The 18,840-nt window shown below is 45.0% G+C and overlaps 1 protein-coding gene across 1 annotated transcript in view; it reads left to right on the top strand.

Annotated features, from left to right (window-relative positions):
- The window catches only part of LOC133959067 (A disintegrin and metalloproteinase with thrombospondin motifs 2-like), a 108,432-nt gene that overhangs the window by 67,949 nt on the left and 21,643 nt on the right, over positions 1-18,840 (top strand). The window contains exon 4 of the mRNA XM_062394152.1: positions 14,565-14,770. Coding sequence (XP_062250136.1) covers positions 14,565-14,770 — 206 coding nt within the window. The remainder of the gene's footprint in view (positions 1-14,564; positions 14,771-18,840) is intronic.

Below are 18,840 nucleotides of genomic sequence, written 5' to 3'. Positions count from 1 at the left end.
ACGAATCAATGATTACCTTCTCCTTCTCTCTCGCCCTCTACTCTTTTCTTTCACGACTTCTCCCTCCCTCCCTGTCTAAATGTAGTTTCATGTAATTCATCAGGGAAATGGGACTTGTGTGGGGTTATTGTTGGCCACGGAAATACACACACAAACCAGAGCGACCAAACTAACATGTGAACAAACAAAACAGACATAGAGTCCACACATGCCAAACAGGAGGAGCAGCTGGTACATGGCGACAGGATCATCAAGTATAGAACTACAAGTACATTATTCTTCCACAAAAGCTAAATAGAAATACATGCACGTTTTTCTCCACGGTCGAACACCTTGTTTTGCTTTCTCGTCCCCCATGTGTGTGCTACTATAACTCGCTGACTCATCTTTACTAAAGGACACAGCTCATCAAATCACAGTCGTCTTTCTACCCACTGACTCCTTTCACTCCTCTTTCATGGCTTGCTACACTACGGCTATTCTTAGCAGGGGAAGGCAAAGTTCTCCATTACAACCCAATGGATACTGAGGTCTACTCATGCCTTTCGTCTGTTTGTGTGTTTGTATGTGTGTGTCTGTCTGTGCGTGTGTGTGTGGTGTTTAGTTCTAAACTAGCTTAAGCCAGCTGCATCTCACACGCCTCGTGCATGGCTTAACTGAGCGAATGTCCGTCTGTGTGCTTTTGTCTGTGTATTTGTAAGTCTGTGTGTTTGCATGTCTGTAAACACACATGCAAACAGACAACGGATTTATCACCATATATTAACCTTTAACATCCTCGCTGTTATGTAATTCAATTTTATTTAATTTACCTTAGTAATGCAATGGCAGTAATCCTTTCGGAGGGTAATCTGCCACTGACAGGCGGAACAACTACTCCATCCATACGTGTGCACACATGCACACGTGCACACATCAATACGCACAGTAATCAGCGCTGCAGCTATTATTAATGAGAGAGAATCAGGTCATTAATATTTAAGCAGTGTCACTGGGGCCACCGCCATGAGAGAGAGAGGGAGAGAGAGTGTGAGTGTGTGGGTGGCGCTACATATAGACGAGGGTCATAGGGACCATAAGGCAATTTCTTCAGGCAGTGTAGTGAGACCTACTCTATTACAACAGGATAGACAGAGATGGAGATATATTACTCCCTTAAACAGAGAAGGGGAGGAAGACAGGAACACAGGAATTTTGTTCTGCTCCTTGTCCCTTAGTGCCTTTCTTTTCCCTTTGTTTCATTTCATTCACTTTTCTTTCCCTCGCTCTCTTTTCCGTTTCCTTTCCTTCACTCTCCTTTCCTTTCCGTCGGTTGTTTCTGTTCTGTGGGGGATGAAGAGGCTCAATTGGGAAACAGTAGATATCTCATTACATCAAACTGGATGGGCGTGGGAGTTCCTGTGTGTTTGTGTGTGTGTGTCCGAACCCCACTAAATGAGCGCTGTTGTCGATTGCAACATGTTGGTGTGTATCTAATCCTCCACACTGGGCCTGCTCTGGTGACAGCACACACACACACACACAAACACACACACACCGACCACACACAGATACACATTGATGGACATGTTGGTGTGTAAGGGTGAAGATGTGACTGGCTGAAGATGGGACTGAGCATGTAAATAATGACATTAGCTCTTCCCCCCTCTTTTTCTTTCCATCTCTCCTCCCTCTGTCATCCCCTCAGCCTCTTCCTGTGTGTAGGATTAGTGGGTATTACTTGCTCTGCCGAGCGAGGAGAATGAGACAAGTCCTCCTGCCAGCTCCTGGGATAGGGATAGCAGGGAAACTATTCCTTTATAAAAAAACTCTTTTTATTAAGTGTAACTGGAGGAGAAAGACACTGGAGGCCATGTTCTGGTTTTGTCATTGACTTCAGGGTGATAATTGACGAATCCAATAACACAGACCAGATAATTACTGTGGATGGGATTAGCTTGAATATGAGTTTCATCCAAACCTAAAGCACTCGCTCATTTTTCATTTTGACAAACGATAAAAACAACGAAGACACTGGAAGATACTGAGTGGTGCGAGAGGAGTGGTGAAGTGTTTATTAACAGACTGTATATCAAGATCTGTATCGTGCTGAATGCCCATAAGACATCGACCCGACATTTATCTCATTGATTCATGGGTCATGTTACGCTTTGGTTACTAAGTAGTGTTTTGCCCACTTGAAATTAGCTTTCTCTTTTAACACATTATAGCAGCTGCATGGCATCACACTGGCAAAACAAACGACATGCACGAGATAAGATTTAGTTAAGGCCCTTTATCAAGAACATTACAACTCTTTTTTTTCTCCATATGCTTGGTTTGGCGAATAGCCCTAAGCGATGGACTTTATATAAAAATGGACACGTCTTCACTTCCTCCCACTATCCAATTATAAAGCCAAAAGATCCTGCATCTGAACGCCACCAATCGGAGCCAGAGCCGGGGATGGGACCTGGAACCAATCACGAGTCCGTCCCAGCAGTCAATCACGACGCCTCCCCCTGTCCCTCAGCCACACCTGAAATGAGAGAAAACGGGACCTATACTGCAGCCAGCCACCGGGAGGGGTCTAAACACTTAGACTTCACTTTTTGGGAGCTGTCATGTCATCCATCTTAATATCCAGCCGATGCTCTAAACACCATTACACACACAGGCCTCCGGGACTGTTGCTACGGTGAGGACAGCAGCAGCAGGAACTTCATTTAACCTCACTTAACTCCCCTGAAGTTTCTGTGTTTCTCTGTGACCTCTTATCAGAGAACTAAATTATATTGAACCGCACTTTTTGTGGTAGTGATTGAGCAGGGAGACTTTCATGACCGTCCAAGCCTGGGAACGGCCTCGACTGCCATGTGCTGCCTGACATTGTGTCTGAAAACAAAAACTACCTGATAAAACCCTGGGAAGCAGAAGTTTGAGATAAACGTCCCCCCAGTCTGAGTTAACAATTGAGTCTGATTACAATGTTTGTGTGTCTGTCGGTGTGAGTGAGAGGACACGAGTGGAGTCATGAGGGATCAGATCTCAGGACGCATTGATGAAGCATCTAGCTGCGTTCAGGCCTGAACTCAGAGCTGACCACTTGGGCTCGGATCCCTCAGGATGGTTATTAATACCAGGTCTGATTGGGAAAATGAAATATTTCAAATGTACACTATGTACACAAAAAAGGAGACACGGAAATAATGACAGAATTGATGATTTTTTAGCTAATGCTGATAAATAGATGCTGAGAGAGAAGAAATGTCATTAGCCACTAGTTTAAAAACTTTGTCTAAATCCCATCAAAAATACCCAGTGTTGGTTCCCTTATTGGCCATCTGCCTGTGTGTAGTGATTTGTTTACCTGGGAGCTTCATTAGGAATGGAGAGGCTGGGGGGAGGCCGAGCTGGTAGCTCCCCTATCCTCCCTGCTCGAGTATAGAGTTACATTTGTACGGAAGAGGATGCATTGATTAACCATATGCCTGGGGGCAGGGTTGGGGGGGGGGGGAGGCTGTAGCCTCACCCTGTGCCATCACGATCACCTCTGGGGGACGGAGATGGGGGAAGTCGGATGTGCAGAGATACACTGTGCACAGGATAGGCCCTACTTTCCCCTAGTGCATATTTGCATTAAGATCCTATCTGCAGTGGTTATCAATAACTCAGTGATGATCTAGACGCTCGTATGGGAAGCCTGGACCTGGGCTTTCCAGGAAAGAAGGAAACTCAGTCATGTCAGTCATAAGAATGCACACCCAGCACATGGACGTAAAGGATGGACTTGTTTCTGTGATTTTTCTCCTCATGCATGTTGTGAAGTCCCTCTCCTGTGTGTCACCCTGGGCTCACTTTCTGTGTGGTTTGTGTTTGTTTGATAGACGCGCTCAGCGTTCGCCAGCGGAGCGACTCTGAGGCTCACGATCTCGACATCGTCTCTGAAAGTCTCTTTAGCTGATTGTGGTTTTGATTCCATTTTATCAGCCTCTCTGTCAGCGCGGCTGCCTGTACAGAGGCGGCTTTTGTAAGAATGATGAATGGCTCTTTTAATTGTTTCTAATTGATAACTGCTCTGAACGACTTTGTTATGAAACACCGCCAAGTTAGTAACACCGATACACTGTAGTGCCTGATTAATTCTCTGCCGTCTGGCTCGAGCACTGAGCAATTGAAAAGAACTCCTTCTGTGCGCTTGTGTGCCGACTAGGCACCAATATTTCTTGGTGTGAGAGCAAGCCCGTTTTTTAAATGCCAAAAAACACTTTTATTTGTATTCACCTCCCTGTGTCCAAGCTTTGAGTCCATTCATTTACTCCATGCCTTGCTTCTTTAAGTCATTCCAGTGTAATCTGCTGATTTACTCCTCAGTCTAGGCTGCTGAGTTAGAGATGCTGTATAACTGTGTTACAGCCGGGCTTATGTGTTTATTATTACCATCCATGATGAGGTGATATTGGATGATAAATCCTCATCCTGCTGCCCTGTGGCGTCCGTGCTTTGCTCTACTGGTGAGTTTCGTGGAGAGAATATTTGCATACATATTGTATCACACCTTTACATCAACTTTCTCTTCCTCTCACCCCCGCTCACTGCACGTCTACCCTTTCAAAAGGTGCATTTAATGAATAACGGATAAAATGAAGGGAGCAGGAGAGGAAAGGAAAAAGTGAAGGATACTTGGGATGGTCGTCTTTAAGCGGGTTTACAGACTGACACACCTTTAATCCGAGTGGTTATTTGTTATTTTTGGAGGCGATCAGACATACGTGTTGTTGGGGGCATCATGTCGCTGTTTCCTCCGACTTTGCCTGTGGGAGAAGTGTTGCCTGGTGCACCTGTGGCTGTCAATAAATCATCCAGGTGTTTACATGACATTTTCATCCGTCTCTTCAGAGAGCATGTCAATGAACAACAAATGGAAAAAACAGAAGAATGAGAGAGGGTTGCAGGAAGAGAAACTCAAAGAGGAGGCATGGCTGTCGTACCTCGATTAAAGGAACTAAATGCATTTTACTCGACTGTTGACACAACTTGTTTGACACCTGTGTATCACTGCAGCTCTGCAGTTGGCGGAGGCATTAACACCCAGGCACAGCCATTTGCACTTTAACCAAGTATATTTTAGCGTGACCTGAATCCTGTTTATAGGGTGCTAACAATCTCTTTGGTTTGCAGTTGCCTGTTGTAGAAAGCATTTGCAAATCCTCGATTTGACGTGTAAAGTAAAAAATGCAAGTTGTTTCAAATTTCATATTATGTTGGTTTATGACATTAAAAAAGAGGTAACGATCTGCCTTGAGGCAAACGCATCAACCATTACCATTACTAACACCGAGTGGGTTATTGAACACCTGTTTTCTGAAACATTGCATTTGCTCACAGAGATGTTTGCTAATTCTGATGACAAAAAGTTGATGTGTCACCAAATACATCACACTGAATTATATTGTCGACACAGACATGATGTGTTGTCTGTCACTTTTCAGTAACCGGCATCTGTCGGCCTCATGCTTTGCCAAGTCGGACTTGTTTGCTCCCTCGGTCGGAGTAAGTTTCCAACATCTACAGACGCCGCGCTTTGTAGTGGCCACAAGCTAAATTAAACCATAACACTGTTCATGTGTCTTCTTTGTTGACGAGCAGTGGACGGTTTGCGAGAGCACTCATATTAGCAGTCATGCCTCTAGACTCCATGTCATCGTGGAAATCTAAAATGGGTCTGACACGTCCACCATGCCTGCAGAGAGGAAGCTGAGTGCTGTGCTCACACAGACACTTTGTCACACATTGATGCAACTAATAGGAACTATGACACCACATAAAACTGTCATTGGTAAAGTATAATAACAGTATTATGGAGTTTCTAACCAATTTTTTTTAACAAATTATATATAGATGATATATCTGCAAGACATTTGCAGCCACAATTTACTGATATTTGCTTTATTCCAATCTGTTTCTTTAGCCACTGGTTGAACTCAACCTTCAGAGCAAAATGATGTATTTTACTGCCAAATGCTGGTCTGTTTTCCTCCAAACACAGGTTTTGAGAAGAAAGGATCAGTTTTCTTTAAACTTCAAAGATTAAGTTCAACTTAATTGGTCCACAGGGTGACTCTTGCTTATCCAGATGTTGCTTATAGTTCAGACGTTTACCTTTGGTATAAGGTCACAGGTAAAATTCCACCCGAGGACTCTTCTATATACTCCTGGTTTGTGCATCGTCACTAAACAGTGCACCATCACAGCAGTTTTTGAAGTTTAATGTGAAAGTTTTGGGATCTTGTCTTGACCTACCTTGGATTGGACATTTATAGCAGAAAGTTGTGTATGTTATCTTTTTAAGATACTGAAATTAAAAGTAGCGGTGCATTAAAATGTGAAAAGTAAGAAAGAAAAACGTTTTTAAGTAAAATTACTGGATGGTTTTATCTTTCAAAGTTGAGTCAACGGGCTTCTCTGAAAATGTGACGCATGAGCCCAGTTCCCTATTTCACCTTCCCATTATTATCTCTCCCCTCTCTCACCTCATTGCTGTTTTTTTTTTTATTTTGTTCCCATCATGTTTCTTCGTCCTCACTTTCTTTCCCCTCTCCTCCCCCACTCCCTCCATCCCCACAGAGCCCAGGTTGACTGATGTTTGGCTGGTTGGCCTGTCATAATAACTGTGGAGCTGGACGTCTCAGGTGGCTGGTGCCGACTGCTCTTTGAGCACCTCACAGCCAGGACAGGACAGGACAGGACATTGCCTGGGGGGCGTGGGTGAAGGAAGGAAGGAGAAATGAGGATAAGAGCAGGAAGGGCAGAAGAAACGAGCAGCAGAAACAAGAGATTTCATATTAGTTGATTTCATAATGCCCGCAAGTCAAGTTCTCAATACATAGAAAGATCTCAGTTAAGGACAAGTGAACATATCTCACAGACAATCAGTAATAAGTCGCAGTCTGATGTGCCAGTTAGTGCAATGACAATGCTAGAGGCCAGAGGTAATGAGCAGACGAATGAAAAGATAGAAGCAGAAACAGAAGATAAAACCAAGCCTGGGAGCAGAAGACTCTGCTTTTCAGAATCAATTCTGCTATGTCAAATAGAATTTGGACGCAGTTGATGTTGGGATTAGTTTGAACCCAGAGGGAACGTGACCATCCTGAATTCAAAGTTCAGCCAAATGCTGTTGAACTCATCATGAAAGTTTAATGAATATTTTTCATGTCTATATCTGCTGAGGACTGTAAAATCTTTATGGATGCCATTCTATGGTAAAGAAACCATTTTCTTACAATTTAGATGAAACAAACAAGTGAAAAGATCACTAGGATTATTTTATACAAAATTCCTGCCAAGAGATCCCTTTCACATTAATCTTACCCACTGGACCTTTAAGGGGGTATTTGTTGGGTCATTCGGGTTGTAAGGGGATGGCCTCCCACCTCAGCCCCTTAACTCTCACCTTATATAAACTTACTTACTGTATATACAGCATATACATGAGTGTAACTATGTGTTTGCAAAGCCACAACTTTTTGACTTCAATCATAGCCATATAAACATCCACCTTGCCTTATTTACAGAGCAACTATTGTCAGAAAAAAAGAAATGTGATGACAGTGAATGTTTTGCTGCTACGTTCAATATAAACCTTTCCTCTTTATGCTGATGAAAACATAATCCAGGCAGAATTATCTCTCGCGAAATATAATGTAAATGAGCTGTATGGTGAACATAACTTTTGGGGGACGGAGTTGATATATCGAGGGAGAGAATGAGGTGACAGAGATGGAGGCTGATGAAGAGGGGCTGTTGCAGGGTTGGTGAGCGAGAGGGAGAGAGAGAGAGAGCCACAAACCTTTCAGCTGAAAAGGAGGCTGAGTTTTATAGGTTCTCCATAAGCTGGACCTGGCTGTCAGCCTCGCTCTCTTCATCTTCCTCTCCGTGCACACACTGTTTCCCAGTAAGACTGATATGTCACTGAGGTTTTCTTATATTAAACATACGTGCCGGGGAGCTTGATGAGACCCTGATAAGAGACACATTCCGGTGATGCCATGCGTTTACCTCTGCTGCCCTGTCATGGCTGGAGATGTTTTTTTTTTTTATTTCACAAGAGACTTTGATAAATGTCTGTCTCGCTGGGGCTAATGCAGACGGACGCAGGGAAGGACAGGCTCCCAGACAGGTCGGCCTCAGACTGGATGAGACCTGCAGTAAGCCCTATATCAGCCTGGCTTTGCTGTCTTATTGGACACTAAGGCTCTCCAGTTTACATCGAGCTCTCCGGCTCCAGCCACAGAGAGACGGAGAGTTTGGGGACATGATTGATCTTTGCTTACAATATTGCCTCTGCCGACGCCGGTGATTCGATTACCTTGTTTTGAGATGTGTTTACATGGGCCGTCCTTCTCGCTGTAATTATGGATATTTCAAGAGGCGTTCGCTCGGCCTCTTGCAGCTCGTGAGAAGTAACACCACTTCACTTGGGCTCATCTGTGACAACATGTGCGGTCATGAGTGTGAATTTGTGTCATAAATGTGTAGGTATCTTCCCTCGTTATATTGACCTTATACCGAAAAGGCTCAGTCCGGCTAATGAAACGGTGGTGAGGGGGTGGGGGGGAGGGAATCGGCGTGCACCCCGCCACCGCAGCAGCCACCGGCACCCAGCGTCTCTGACGGACAGACAGTTATGTAAGCGCTGAGAGCTAAAGGTTGCCTTGTCTCTGGAACCACCAGAAATCCACCCAGGTGTAATATCATGTGATATTAAAAAATGGTCCTCTCCTCCTCTTCAGGGAGCACAGACATAGAGATGAAATGCATCGACCTAAATGTTATAGACATCTGGACGAACCCCGCCGCCGAGGCCCGACCACCCAAAACATCTCATCAGCATTATGGAAACTTCTTCCAAAAATAAACAGCCCTAACCTAAAGCGGTTATTAATAAGTGGGCAAAGTTCAGTGCTTGATGTGTGAATAATTTTTGTGGTCTTCAGGGAGCTGTCCATGTAAAATTAGATTGCTGCCAACCTAAATAATTAACGGCAGTATGATTATGGGAGCCATAGTTCACCATGTGCTCCACACTCTGTAGCCTTTGCAGCTGTCACATATATGGCAGCAGAGGAATAATGAGCATTCAGTGTGGAGACATCGTGTGGGACAGCGTGGCGTGTTGCTACCTGCCCAGATGCTAACAGTCAGCTGCCCGAGCCACTCATCACCTTGACAGCCCATAAACCTGTCACCGGGGCGACAAAACATCCATAGGCCCTGCGAGCTATATGACCAAGACGTGTCCGTAAGTAAATGAGTTCACGTGTGTAGATGACTGTGCCTCCCGGTGGACTGACAGCCTTGAACTCAGGTGAGCACTAATGAGTTCACCTCCTGTCAACACAAACCATAAGCAAAATACACAATAAATAACACTAAAGATTGTAATAGCTCCTGAGGGATGACTGCGTGTGGAGGCACATGCATCCTTTACTTATTTTACCATTTTGTAATAAGCAACTATTTCCCTTTAAGATCTGAAATTTCTCGCCTCTCGGGAAATTGTTACATCAGATATCTAATCAGAGCTATGTAATTTCTATAAATCACGCACGTGCATGTGACACAAATGCACAGAACAGAGCATTACATTTTCAAATCTTATTATGGATATCCACAATCACATTCAGTACAAATTGCGGGTGTTGAAAGTGACTAATCAAAAGGGCAGAGATGTCAACCACTGGCCCCGCCTCCAAAGTCTCATCTATTGATTTCCTGAGTGAAGCTGCCGACTCTCAGCGGGGCCCCCTGCCTGTGGAACCACACTCGTGCACACCTGTGCAGAAATGCTCTTCTCACGAGGATGGTTTTCTACTCATGGTGCTTTGTTGTAATTTTTCATAAGGTATTTCCCCCTAATTTTGACCCAAGCCTCCAAATGTGGGTCTTATCTAAATTCATATTTAAACAAGTTAACAATAACTTAACATGTTTACATCATTAAGACAATGTAGGATAAAGGCTAGGAAATGCCTCAGGGTGACATACAGGGATTCTTGATGCTTGCTGTGAATAATATTGTACCCTCGCTGATAGTTCCTATAGTGTTGCATAGTGATGTAACAAATGAAGAGAGTGTGAGAAAAGTTCAAATTCAGACCCTGGACCCTTTTTACCTCTGCACAGCTGACCAGTCACAGTGTGGAGATGGTGAGATTGTTGGGTTGTCGGTTTCAGAGAGTTACAGAAGTGGCTCAAGACGCTCTGTTGGAATGTAGAGGCGCCTTAAAACGAATCAGACCCGACCTACCTCAGCAATGATCCGCTAACTGCCTTGTCGTCTTTAAGAGCTCCTTTACTGCGTGTTTTGTTTCTTTTATAAGTCGATCGGGTGTCGCCGTAAAAGAGCAGGCTTGTAAAAACATTATATTGTGTGTGTGCACGTGCGTGTGTGTGGTGTAGTAGTAAAGTGAAGTAATTAATGGATTTACTGAGTCTACTTACCTTAGCGCACTCTCTCACACACACACACACACACACACACACACACAAATCTTTCTACCACAGTTTGGCAAAGTTTATCTTTTTTCAAATTGCTTTACGGATGATTGACAAAACAGAAATTAGTGAACAAATACTAACAGTAAAAGGTCAATAATGTTCACTAGGATCATAAATAATTATGATCAACACTAAAAATGTTGTAAAGCCAAAAGAATAAAATAACAATAACAACATATGAATAATAAAGCCACAAAATTAAACAAAGCTACATAAAAAACGGTGTATATTGGTGGGTTTTGAATTTTGGTTTAATTTAACTTAAAAATAATGCTTAAAAATAGCATTATTTATCAGCTGGAAGGCTGCTCCAGCGACTTGGAGCTGAAAGCAACATGCCCAAATGTTTTAGAGGTCAGTCACCACACAGTAAAGCTGCTGGACGCGGACTGATGTGCCACCCCCCTGACTGTCACCTTCAACCAAAGCCCTGTAGGTAGATGTGGACTTGACCCGAGGCATCATTTGATGTTCTCTGTCTCTGTTGTTGTGGCTTGTGGTCTCCCCTTACTCTGTTACCCCCCCCCCCCCCCCCCCGTCTCTCTCTCTCTCTCCCCCCCTACTAATATTCAGCCGGCAACTAGACATTCTTGACATTTGGCAAAGGTTGAAAGACAAAGAACCTTTGTCTCCTAATAAGGCCGCGCTCTATACCCCACCTGAGCATAGTGTGTGTCTGTGTGTGTGGGACTGTGTGTGTGTGTGTGTGTGTGTGTGTGTGCGTGTGTGTGTGTTTGTGTGTGAGGTCTGCATACGTTGTTTTTTTTCGCGTGTGATGGTGGCAGCGGAGGGGAGAGGTATGTATATGGGTGGGAGTGATAAAATGTAAATGAGTATGGAGAACAAGTGGGTAGGACCTGAAAAGAAGAAGAAAAGCTCCAGGTAGGAAGAGACTTGAAGGGTTGTGTGTGTGTGTGTGTGTTTATCTGTGTGCGTTTGTGTGTGTATCTGCATGTGTGTGTGCGTACGTGCAGGTAAGAGCTGTGGGAGGATGAGGTTTGAGACTGTAAATCTTCATGGAGACAGAAAAAGGGAACTCTGTCACGATCAGGCCCCTCTCCGTGGGTTCAGAGCGATAACAGTTTCAGTAACAAAGGCTAACGGAAGCTATTCCTCCACAACGCACCCTGACGCTTCGCCCTCTGCACCCGGAGACACACACAGACTCGGATGCTCTATACAGCCGAGCGATATTCTCCTTCACTGCAGGAGCTTGAAGCGGAACTCACAACACCCAAGGTCCTTCTGGTCTCCTCTCATCTCTCTCTCTCTCTCTCTATCATCCATCACACCCCTCAAGCTCTACCTCTCACCTCCCTCGCTGCCTCCCTCCGTCTCTCTTATTCCTCCAAGTTTTTATCAGAAAAAAGAAAAAAAACTGAAGCGAGGTGAAAGTAGCTTTTTCGCAAAAAGTGACCAAGGACAGAGGTGCGATGATGAAATGGAGACAATTAGCCAGTTGGCCGGCTCGCCACCTGGTCAAGCACCTTCCACCCTTTGGCTCAGTTACGTCTTGTTGTTCCACAGGGCCTGTGTCACTTTGAGTTATCTCTACCGTGTTCCTCCACTTAGCATCCAGCTAAGGCCCCGTGCTGTGCGGTGGCCACAGTTATCCTCAGTCCTCAAACACCGCGAGAGAGCGCACAACTCGATGCACTTCTTTTTCGGTTTTGTCTCAACCTTACATAAGCAAAAGGTAAAAATATCTGGACCTGTCTTTGAAAGCAGATGGTGTGGTTATGACATCAGGCTCGTTAAAAGGGCGGCCATAACGAGGAAGAGCCGAGGGTTGTTGTGAGGTGCACCGCCTCATATCCAGCTTCCCCTGCTAACAAGACGGCGAAGCGTTCAGAGTGTGTGTGTGTGTGTGTGTGTGTGTGTGTGTGTGTGTGTGTGTGTGTGTGTGTGTGTGTGTTTGTGACAGAGACGAGCTTTGCCACGGAACACCAAAAGTATGTGCTGCAATAATCTTTAAATTCTCCTCTCAGGGTCTCTTGTCTTTCGCTATATCCATCTCTATCTTTGACCCCCCCCCTTACCTCCTGTTTCTCTCTCGTTCTGTGTGGGTATTCTGTCACTCACTGGAATGTGGGCAGATATTCAGACTTCCAGATTCAATCCGCTAGCGACTCGGGAGCCAATATTAGCCATGCGGTCCTTGTTTTACCCATGAGCCCGTTGCCTAGGAAACGTTGCATAAGAGGGAGTGGGAACGCGGGACGCCCCTTGCTGATTGGGAGACTAGGTGGCAGATCCCTCTCTCTCTCTCCCTCCCTCCCCTTGTCTTCCCTGTATCTTCCTCTTGCATCTTGTTTCTTTCCCCTCCACTCAACACTTGCTCTAACTGTACGTGTCAAAACACTGGCGCTCCGACGCCCCCCCCCCCCCCCCCTGCATGCCACGTGTTGAATCGACTCGGCGCCTGAGCTTCTCAGTCAAAAACATCCATTACAGTTAGTGGGCTCAGCATCCGAGCCTCGGCTAAATTAAAGCTTCTGTTGCACCAGTGATTTATGGCTCAATTGGAAATGTTTGTGCACACGAGCACCTGCGTGCACACAACTCAGATACACACTGAGTTGTGTATCATCCTCTGCTGTGGGAGGCCTTGGCTGGAGTCGGGGAAGTATAATGCTTCGTGGATTCCACAGAGACCACATGTTCAAGACTGCATGACTTGGCCTTCCATGGCTTCCATACCAGCGAGGCCGTGCTGTGTCCACATACCAGGAGGATGAGAGGGGGGGGGGGAAGAGGGATGATGAGGGCAGAGTGGCCTTGGCTCTGAAGACGGGGACAATTTATCTTCTGCATCCTCGCCGCCTGCACGTCTTTGCCTGGTTTTCCAGATTTAAAAGGAAACAAGATAAGACCGGGCACTTAAAACATCGTCATTTAGGAGCGTGTGGTCCACAAATGTCCAAACAACTGAACCACAGAAGTAATTAGTGATCTGAACAAATCAGGGCTGCTGTGGGTTGCACACTTTCCAATGGAATAACCTCGAAATTGAGTTTTTCGTGTAATTTGTGATTTTTTTCCAGCGTGTAGCAAGCCAAGAAAAGAGCAGGGTGGGCAGCCCCCTGTGCGAGGGAGCCGTCTTAATCCATGTGTTTAGCAAGCACCATCTGCTGCTCTTATTCAGATGGGAGCAGAGATATTTGGTTGATTAGGAGAGGATCTGCGAAGGATAGCCGCACCGCTGCCACCGGTTATGAGGGACACACATGCTCGGTTCTGTCAACTGGTGTCATCGAAGAGTAAACAGAAGACAGACGCACAGACATCAGCGTGCGAGTGCTCGGCTCGAGTGCACGTGCATATTGTGAAACATGTAATAAGTAATGGCGTCGGACACATGGCAGCTGAGCATTGCAAACTCTTACTGAGAGTTAAAACAAGGATTCAAAGCACAGTGAAGTTACAACAATCACACAGGACATTGCACAACAACATGGTTTATGTCAGGAAATATTCACAGGGGCTACAATCAACACAAAGAATGTGTCAAATGAAATGTGTAATGTGAAACTGCTGCTGTGGTGATGAACCTGCAGGGAAGCATCACCTGACTCTGCTGCTCCCTCAGCTTCATGGGGCAGTACAGACGGTTTCAGCTCATTGCTCTGTCTGTCATACAACTTTCCTCCTGGACGTGTCATGTCGTCAGTTGGTCTGTCTGTACGTACATCTCATTCTTGTGATCTCAACATCTCAGCAACACCTCGAAGGTGTTTCCTCGAATTTGGTACAAACATTCACTTGGACTCCAAGATGCTGAGCTGATTAGATTCTGGGGGTCAAAGGTCACGGTGGCCTCACAAAACATCTTCCTGGCCTATTGAAGGTGATAGTCTGCCTTGAGGGAATTTCTTCACATTTCCGGCCAGTTATCACTTAGATTCAAATATTAACGGATAAGACTTAAGTGGGCAAAGGTCACGGTCACCTCATATAAATCGGGGGAAAAAATTCTAACTCTAGCTTTTCCTCCCTTTACCTTTTCGTGTTCCCACATCTAGGTGCTAACCTGGGTGGTCTGATGGACCTGGAGACCCTGTACCGCGGCGTGGAGCAGAGCATCAACCACACGAGAGCAGGGCGGATGCGCCGACAGACGAGGGACAGGGCCTACAACATCGAGGTGCTGCTGGGCGTGGACGACTCGGTGGTCCAGTTCCACGGGACGGAGCACGTCCAAAAGTACCTGCTCACACTCATGAACATCGTAAGTGTGGCCGGACCGCACACACACACACACGTCAAATACAAGAAGGAGTGATTGAACTGGACACCTGTCGTGTTAGCTGCCCACGTTTGAGGTATCTCGTAATGTGCATGTCTAGTACATAGGTCCCCTAAAGCCCAGAAGTGACATTTGTTGTCCTTCTTTCCAAAAATTGAATTATTAAATGGGAAAAATGTTCCATTGGAGTTTAATGGGAAATGAGTCACAGAGAGGTCAAAGAAAGGGCTGAATCTAACACACGCACACACACACACACGCACACACACACACGTACACACACACACACACGGGCATCAACTGAATGAGGATTCAATTCCCTTCCTACATGTTCTCATCCAGCAATCAGCCGCAGGTAATCCTTTCTTTTCTATCTGAATATGATGAGATTTCATTTGTGTGTGTGTGTGTGTGTGTGTGTGTGTGGGTGTGTGTGTGTGTTTGTGTGTTAGATGAGCCCTGTGCTCTGAAGGGGCTCCCACAAATCGTTTCATCAAGCTGTGTGTCATGTCATCATTCATTCATTGTGTGTGTGCGTGCATGTGTGTGTGTTTGCATGAAAGAGAGAGTGAGAGAGAGAGAGAGAGAGAGAGAGAGAGAGAGAGAGAGAGAGAGAGAGAGAGATACAAAAACAGCAGGTAGTATGCTCCAGGCCACAACAACACTTTGCCAAGCAGTCCCGATCCCAGGTGTTTTTACGTTTGCGTGTGTGTGTGTGTGTCTGTGTGTGTTTGAGTGTTGTTGTGACATAGAGCACACTACAGACTTTAATCTTTGCAAATTAAACCTGTGGTGAGAGCACTGTTTGCATGAATTTGTGCGCGTTAGGCTTGCGTGTGTGTGTGTGTGTGTGTGTGTGAGCACATCTGTTTCCGTGCATGCACCTGTTTGCTTTTGCTCGTGCTGCGACCACTGTGCAAGGAGCCGATCTCCGGCAGTCGGGCGGGTGCGAGCGTTGAGCAACAGATCCTGCCACACCTCTTTGTCTCCGCTCAGCGCTCGACAAAGAACCAGAGCCCCCGTGCTCTCTGCCTCCCTCTCAGATATTTGTCAGACAATACGGGAGAGGGGAGTATGCAGCCCTGTCGCAGCCCCCCTCTGATCTCAGGGGAAGAGATGGAGAGACAGAGGGAGAAGGAGTATTTTAAACAGTGCATTCGGAATAAATTACCGACAGCCAGATAAACAGAAATGAATAAATAAGGGTTGCCTCCCACGCGTGGCATCTGGGCGACTTTCTTCTTGAAAGTTTGCTTTGCTCACTTCAGGATGGGTGCTCTCGCTCTCCTTCGCTCGCTCTCTTTCTTCGTCTCCGGTTTATTTCATCCCCTCTCTGTCTTTCTCTCGCCCTCCCAGTCACTCGGCAGCACTTGCTTTACACTCGGCTCTTTTGCATTGTTGCTCCACCATGACTGGGGTAGTTTACGTTGACAAAATTTCAACAATGTTTTTTTCAAAAAAAAAGTTTCTCAATGTAAAAACAGACTCGTGAGAGGATGTGTAATATAAACTAAGGATAAGGTTATAAAAAAAAGACTTGTTTTCCACACATTCCCTCTCAAGGCATTTATACACAGGATTATGATTTTGAAATATAGTAACATAAAGACAAGTACTTTGCTTTTAAAATGTTTTACTAATCAAATTGTGGTGAAATCGTAAGTATATTGACATTTATGTTATCATGCGTTTTTTGCAACCCCACCACAAACCACAGAAATTAAGGGCAGTTTATCAACACTGTGGACCAACGACCTTATGATATGATTTCTCCTGCTTCCACCTGTTCCTCTCTCCATACATCTGTCCCAATGCAGAATAGCACTTTCAACACCTGGACAAAACAATGTGTGTGGAGTGAGTCTGTCTTTTATTACAGCAGCTGTTACTCTGTCCTAGAGACACCTACAAGGCATAAATAAAGCCCTTCTTCTCAGTGCAGGTGGTATGTAAGAAAATAGACAATACATGCATTGTTTGTCTTAGTCTATTTTCACTCTTCCCAACTAATGTGTGTGTTTGTGTGTGTGTGTGAGTCTTCTAAAGGACATCAAAGCGCTCCCACAGAAATCGACTAAATCCCGTCTGCAAAGGGCGAAGTTCAACAGGAGTGTCAGTGTGCATGTGTGTGTTAGTGTGAGTGTGTGTGTGTGAATGTGGGTCGGTAATTCCCTTCCCACTCCTTTCCCATGTGTTTACCTCCCCTCCTCAGGTTGTCTTCTTGTTCGATCTCATCAGCGAACCACGGATAAGTTGGACCGTGTGACTCTGTGGAAACTTGTCAATGGATGATAATGTTCATACGTAAAGTGCTCAGCAGGAATAAACACATCAACAGACACAGTGCTAACAAAACAGACAGAAACGAAGACAGCTTAATATCACAAGCCCATTAATGTCCTTTACAAACATGCATGTTAATCAACTGGATTTTAAAAAGTTTGGTGGCAAATTATGATGTTGTTAATGTAGTAAGGGCCAAATGCCAAGTGGAAGGCATGGTGCAGTTATCTTCCTGTGGCGACCATCGTGCTGATGGATTTAGTAACCACCAATGATCTGTCTGTCTAGCTGTCTGCCCCCCACCCCCCCGTTAATGGAGACCTTTAGAGAGGTGCAGCATGGTGTTAATCACATTCTCCATGGATATGAAAAGTCACTGGTGACGAGGGAGAGCTGTGTGTGTGTGTGTGTGTGTGTGTGTGTGTGTGTGTGTGTGTGTGTGTGTGTGTGTGTGTGTGTTTAATTTTAACGATGTCTGTTGGTGGACTGGGGTGAATTTGATCTGCACCTCCAAAATGTGAAAAGCATCTTTTCCTGTAAGAGGTGTCTGGAAGTGGTGCGCGTCTACAACAGGCTTGTTTTCAGTCGTGTTAATAAGTGGCAGGAAACAGACGTAGTCCAGGTGACAGTGGGCACTACGCTAGTTCGAGGTGTGACGGATCAGGAGCACTGAGAGTTGTTGTATTTTTTATCTTCCTATGTGTTTGTTGACAGAAAGATGTGGAGATGAGAAGACGTCCAAACAAACGTGTCTAATTTATGTCCTTTTTCCAGCCAGATTTTATCAGACGACTCAGTTCTGTCTCGCCACCGGCTGAGGGTGTTTGTAAGATCTATTTAAAAAAAAAAAATCAATCGCTTATTGAAATTGAGGCCCACTCTCCATGATGGGTTGATTGAAACACATGAGCTCAGTGTCGAAGCGCTTTGAAAATATTCATGTCATTACATAAATGTATTTTAAGCCTTCGTGAGCTGATTACGAGAGTTTTGTTGGTTAAGGGCAAAGAAACAGACAAATCCCGATAGAAGCAGATAAAGTATATCCCCGTGTGCTGCTTTAATATATAAGGCATCATTGTAATAATTCAAGATTCAAGATTTTTTTTGTCAAATGCACAACAATAACATTAAGCAGTCGCTGGCAGTGAAATGCTTGAGTCTCAGGCTCTCTTCTAACAATGCTCAAGTAATTACAACCTATTCAATAAAATAAGATAGAATCAGTCAAAATCAGTGCTCATTTCGGGTAGATTCTGACTTCATTTCTGGATAGTGGGAAGAAGTCAAGGAGCCTCCATCTTTAAAGTCTATTATTAAAGACAGTGACAGTTTCCTCCTACCTTACCTTGTCCTACTTGCAGAGTTAAGTAGAAAACCCGATCTGCGTAATTTATCCCAAAGAAACGATTTTGTGTCTCGCTGACCTCTAGGCCTGCATTACTTACTACACATAGAGACTCTCACACAGACACACACAGCTGAAAAATCGGGGCACATGTAACCTGACAACAGGCGTCACCCTTCAGAGAGAATCACAGCATTAATGACAGCAGCACTGAGAGCTGCCCGGACGGATGCAGGAACCGTGAGTGTCACTCCACAGAAAAAATGAAAATTCACTCATTGTCTACTCACCACTATGTCGCTGGAGCGGTGGGTGAAGTGTGTGAGTTCACAAAACACACTTTTGAAGTTTCAGGGGTAAACAACATCGCAGCCAAATGTCACCAGTAGCTGGTGTTCACTTCTTCAAACTTAAGGAAACA

Source organism: Platichthys flesus, chromosome 8 (genome assembly GCF_949316205.1).
Source record: "Platichthys flesus chromosome 8, fPlaFle2.1, whole genome shotgun sequence".
Classification (NCBI taxonomy): domain Eukaryota; kingdom Metazoa; phylum Chordata; class Actinopteri; order Pleuronectiformes; family Pleuronectidae; genus Platichthys; species Platichthys flesus.
This window is presented reverse-complemented; position numbering and strand designations above follow the sequence as displayed.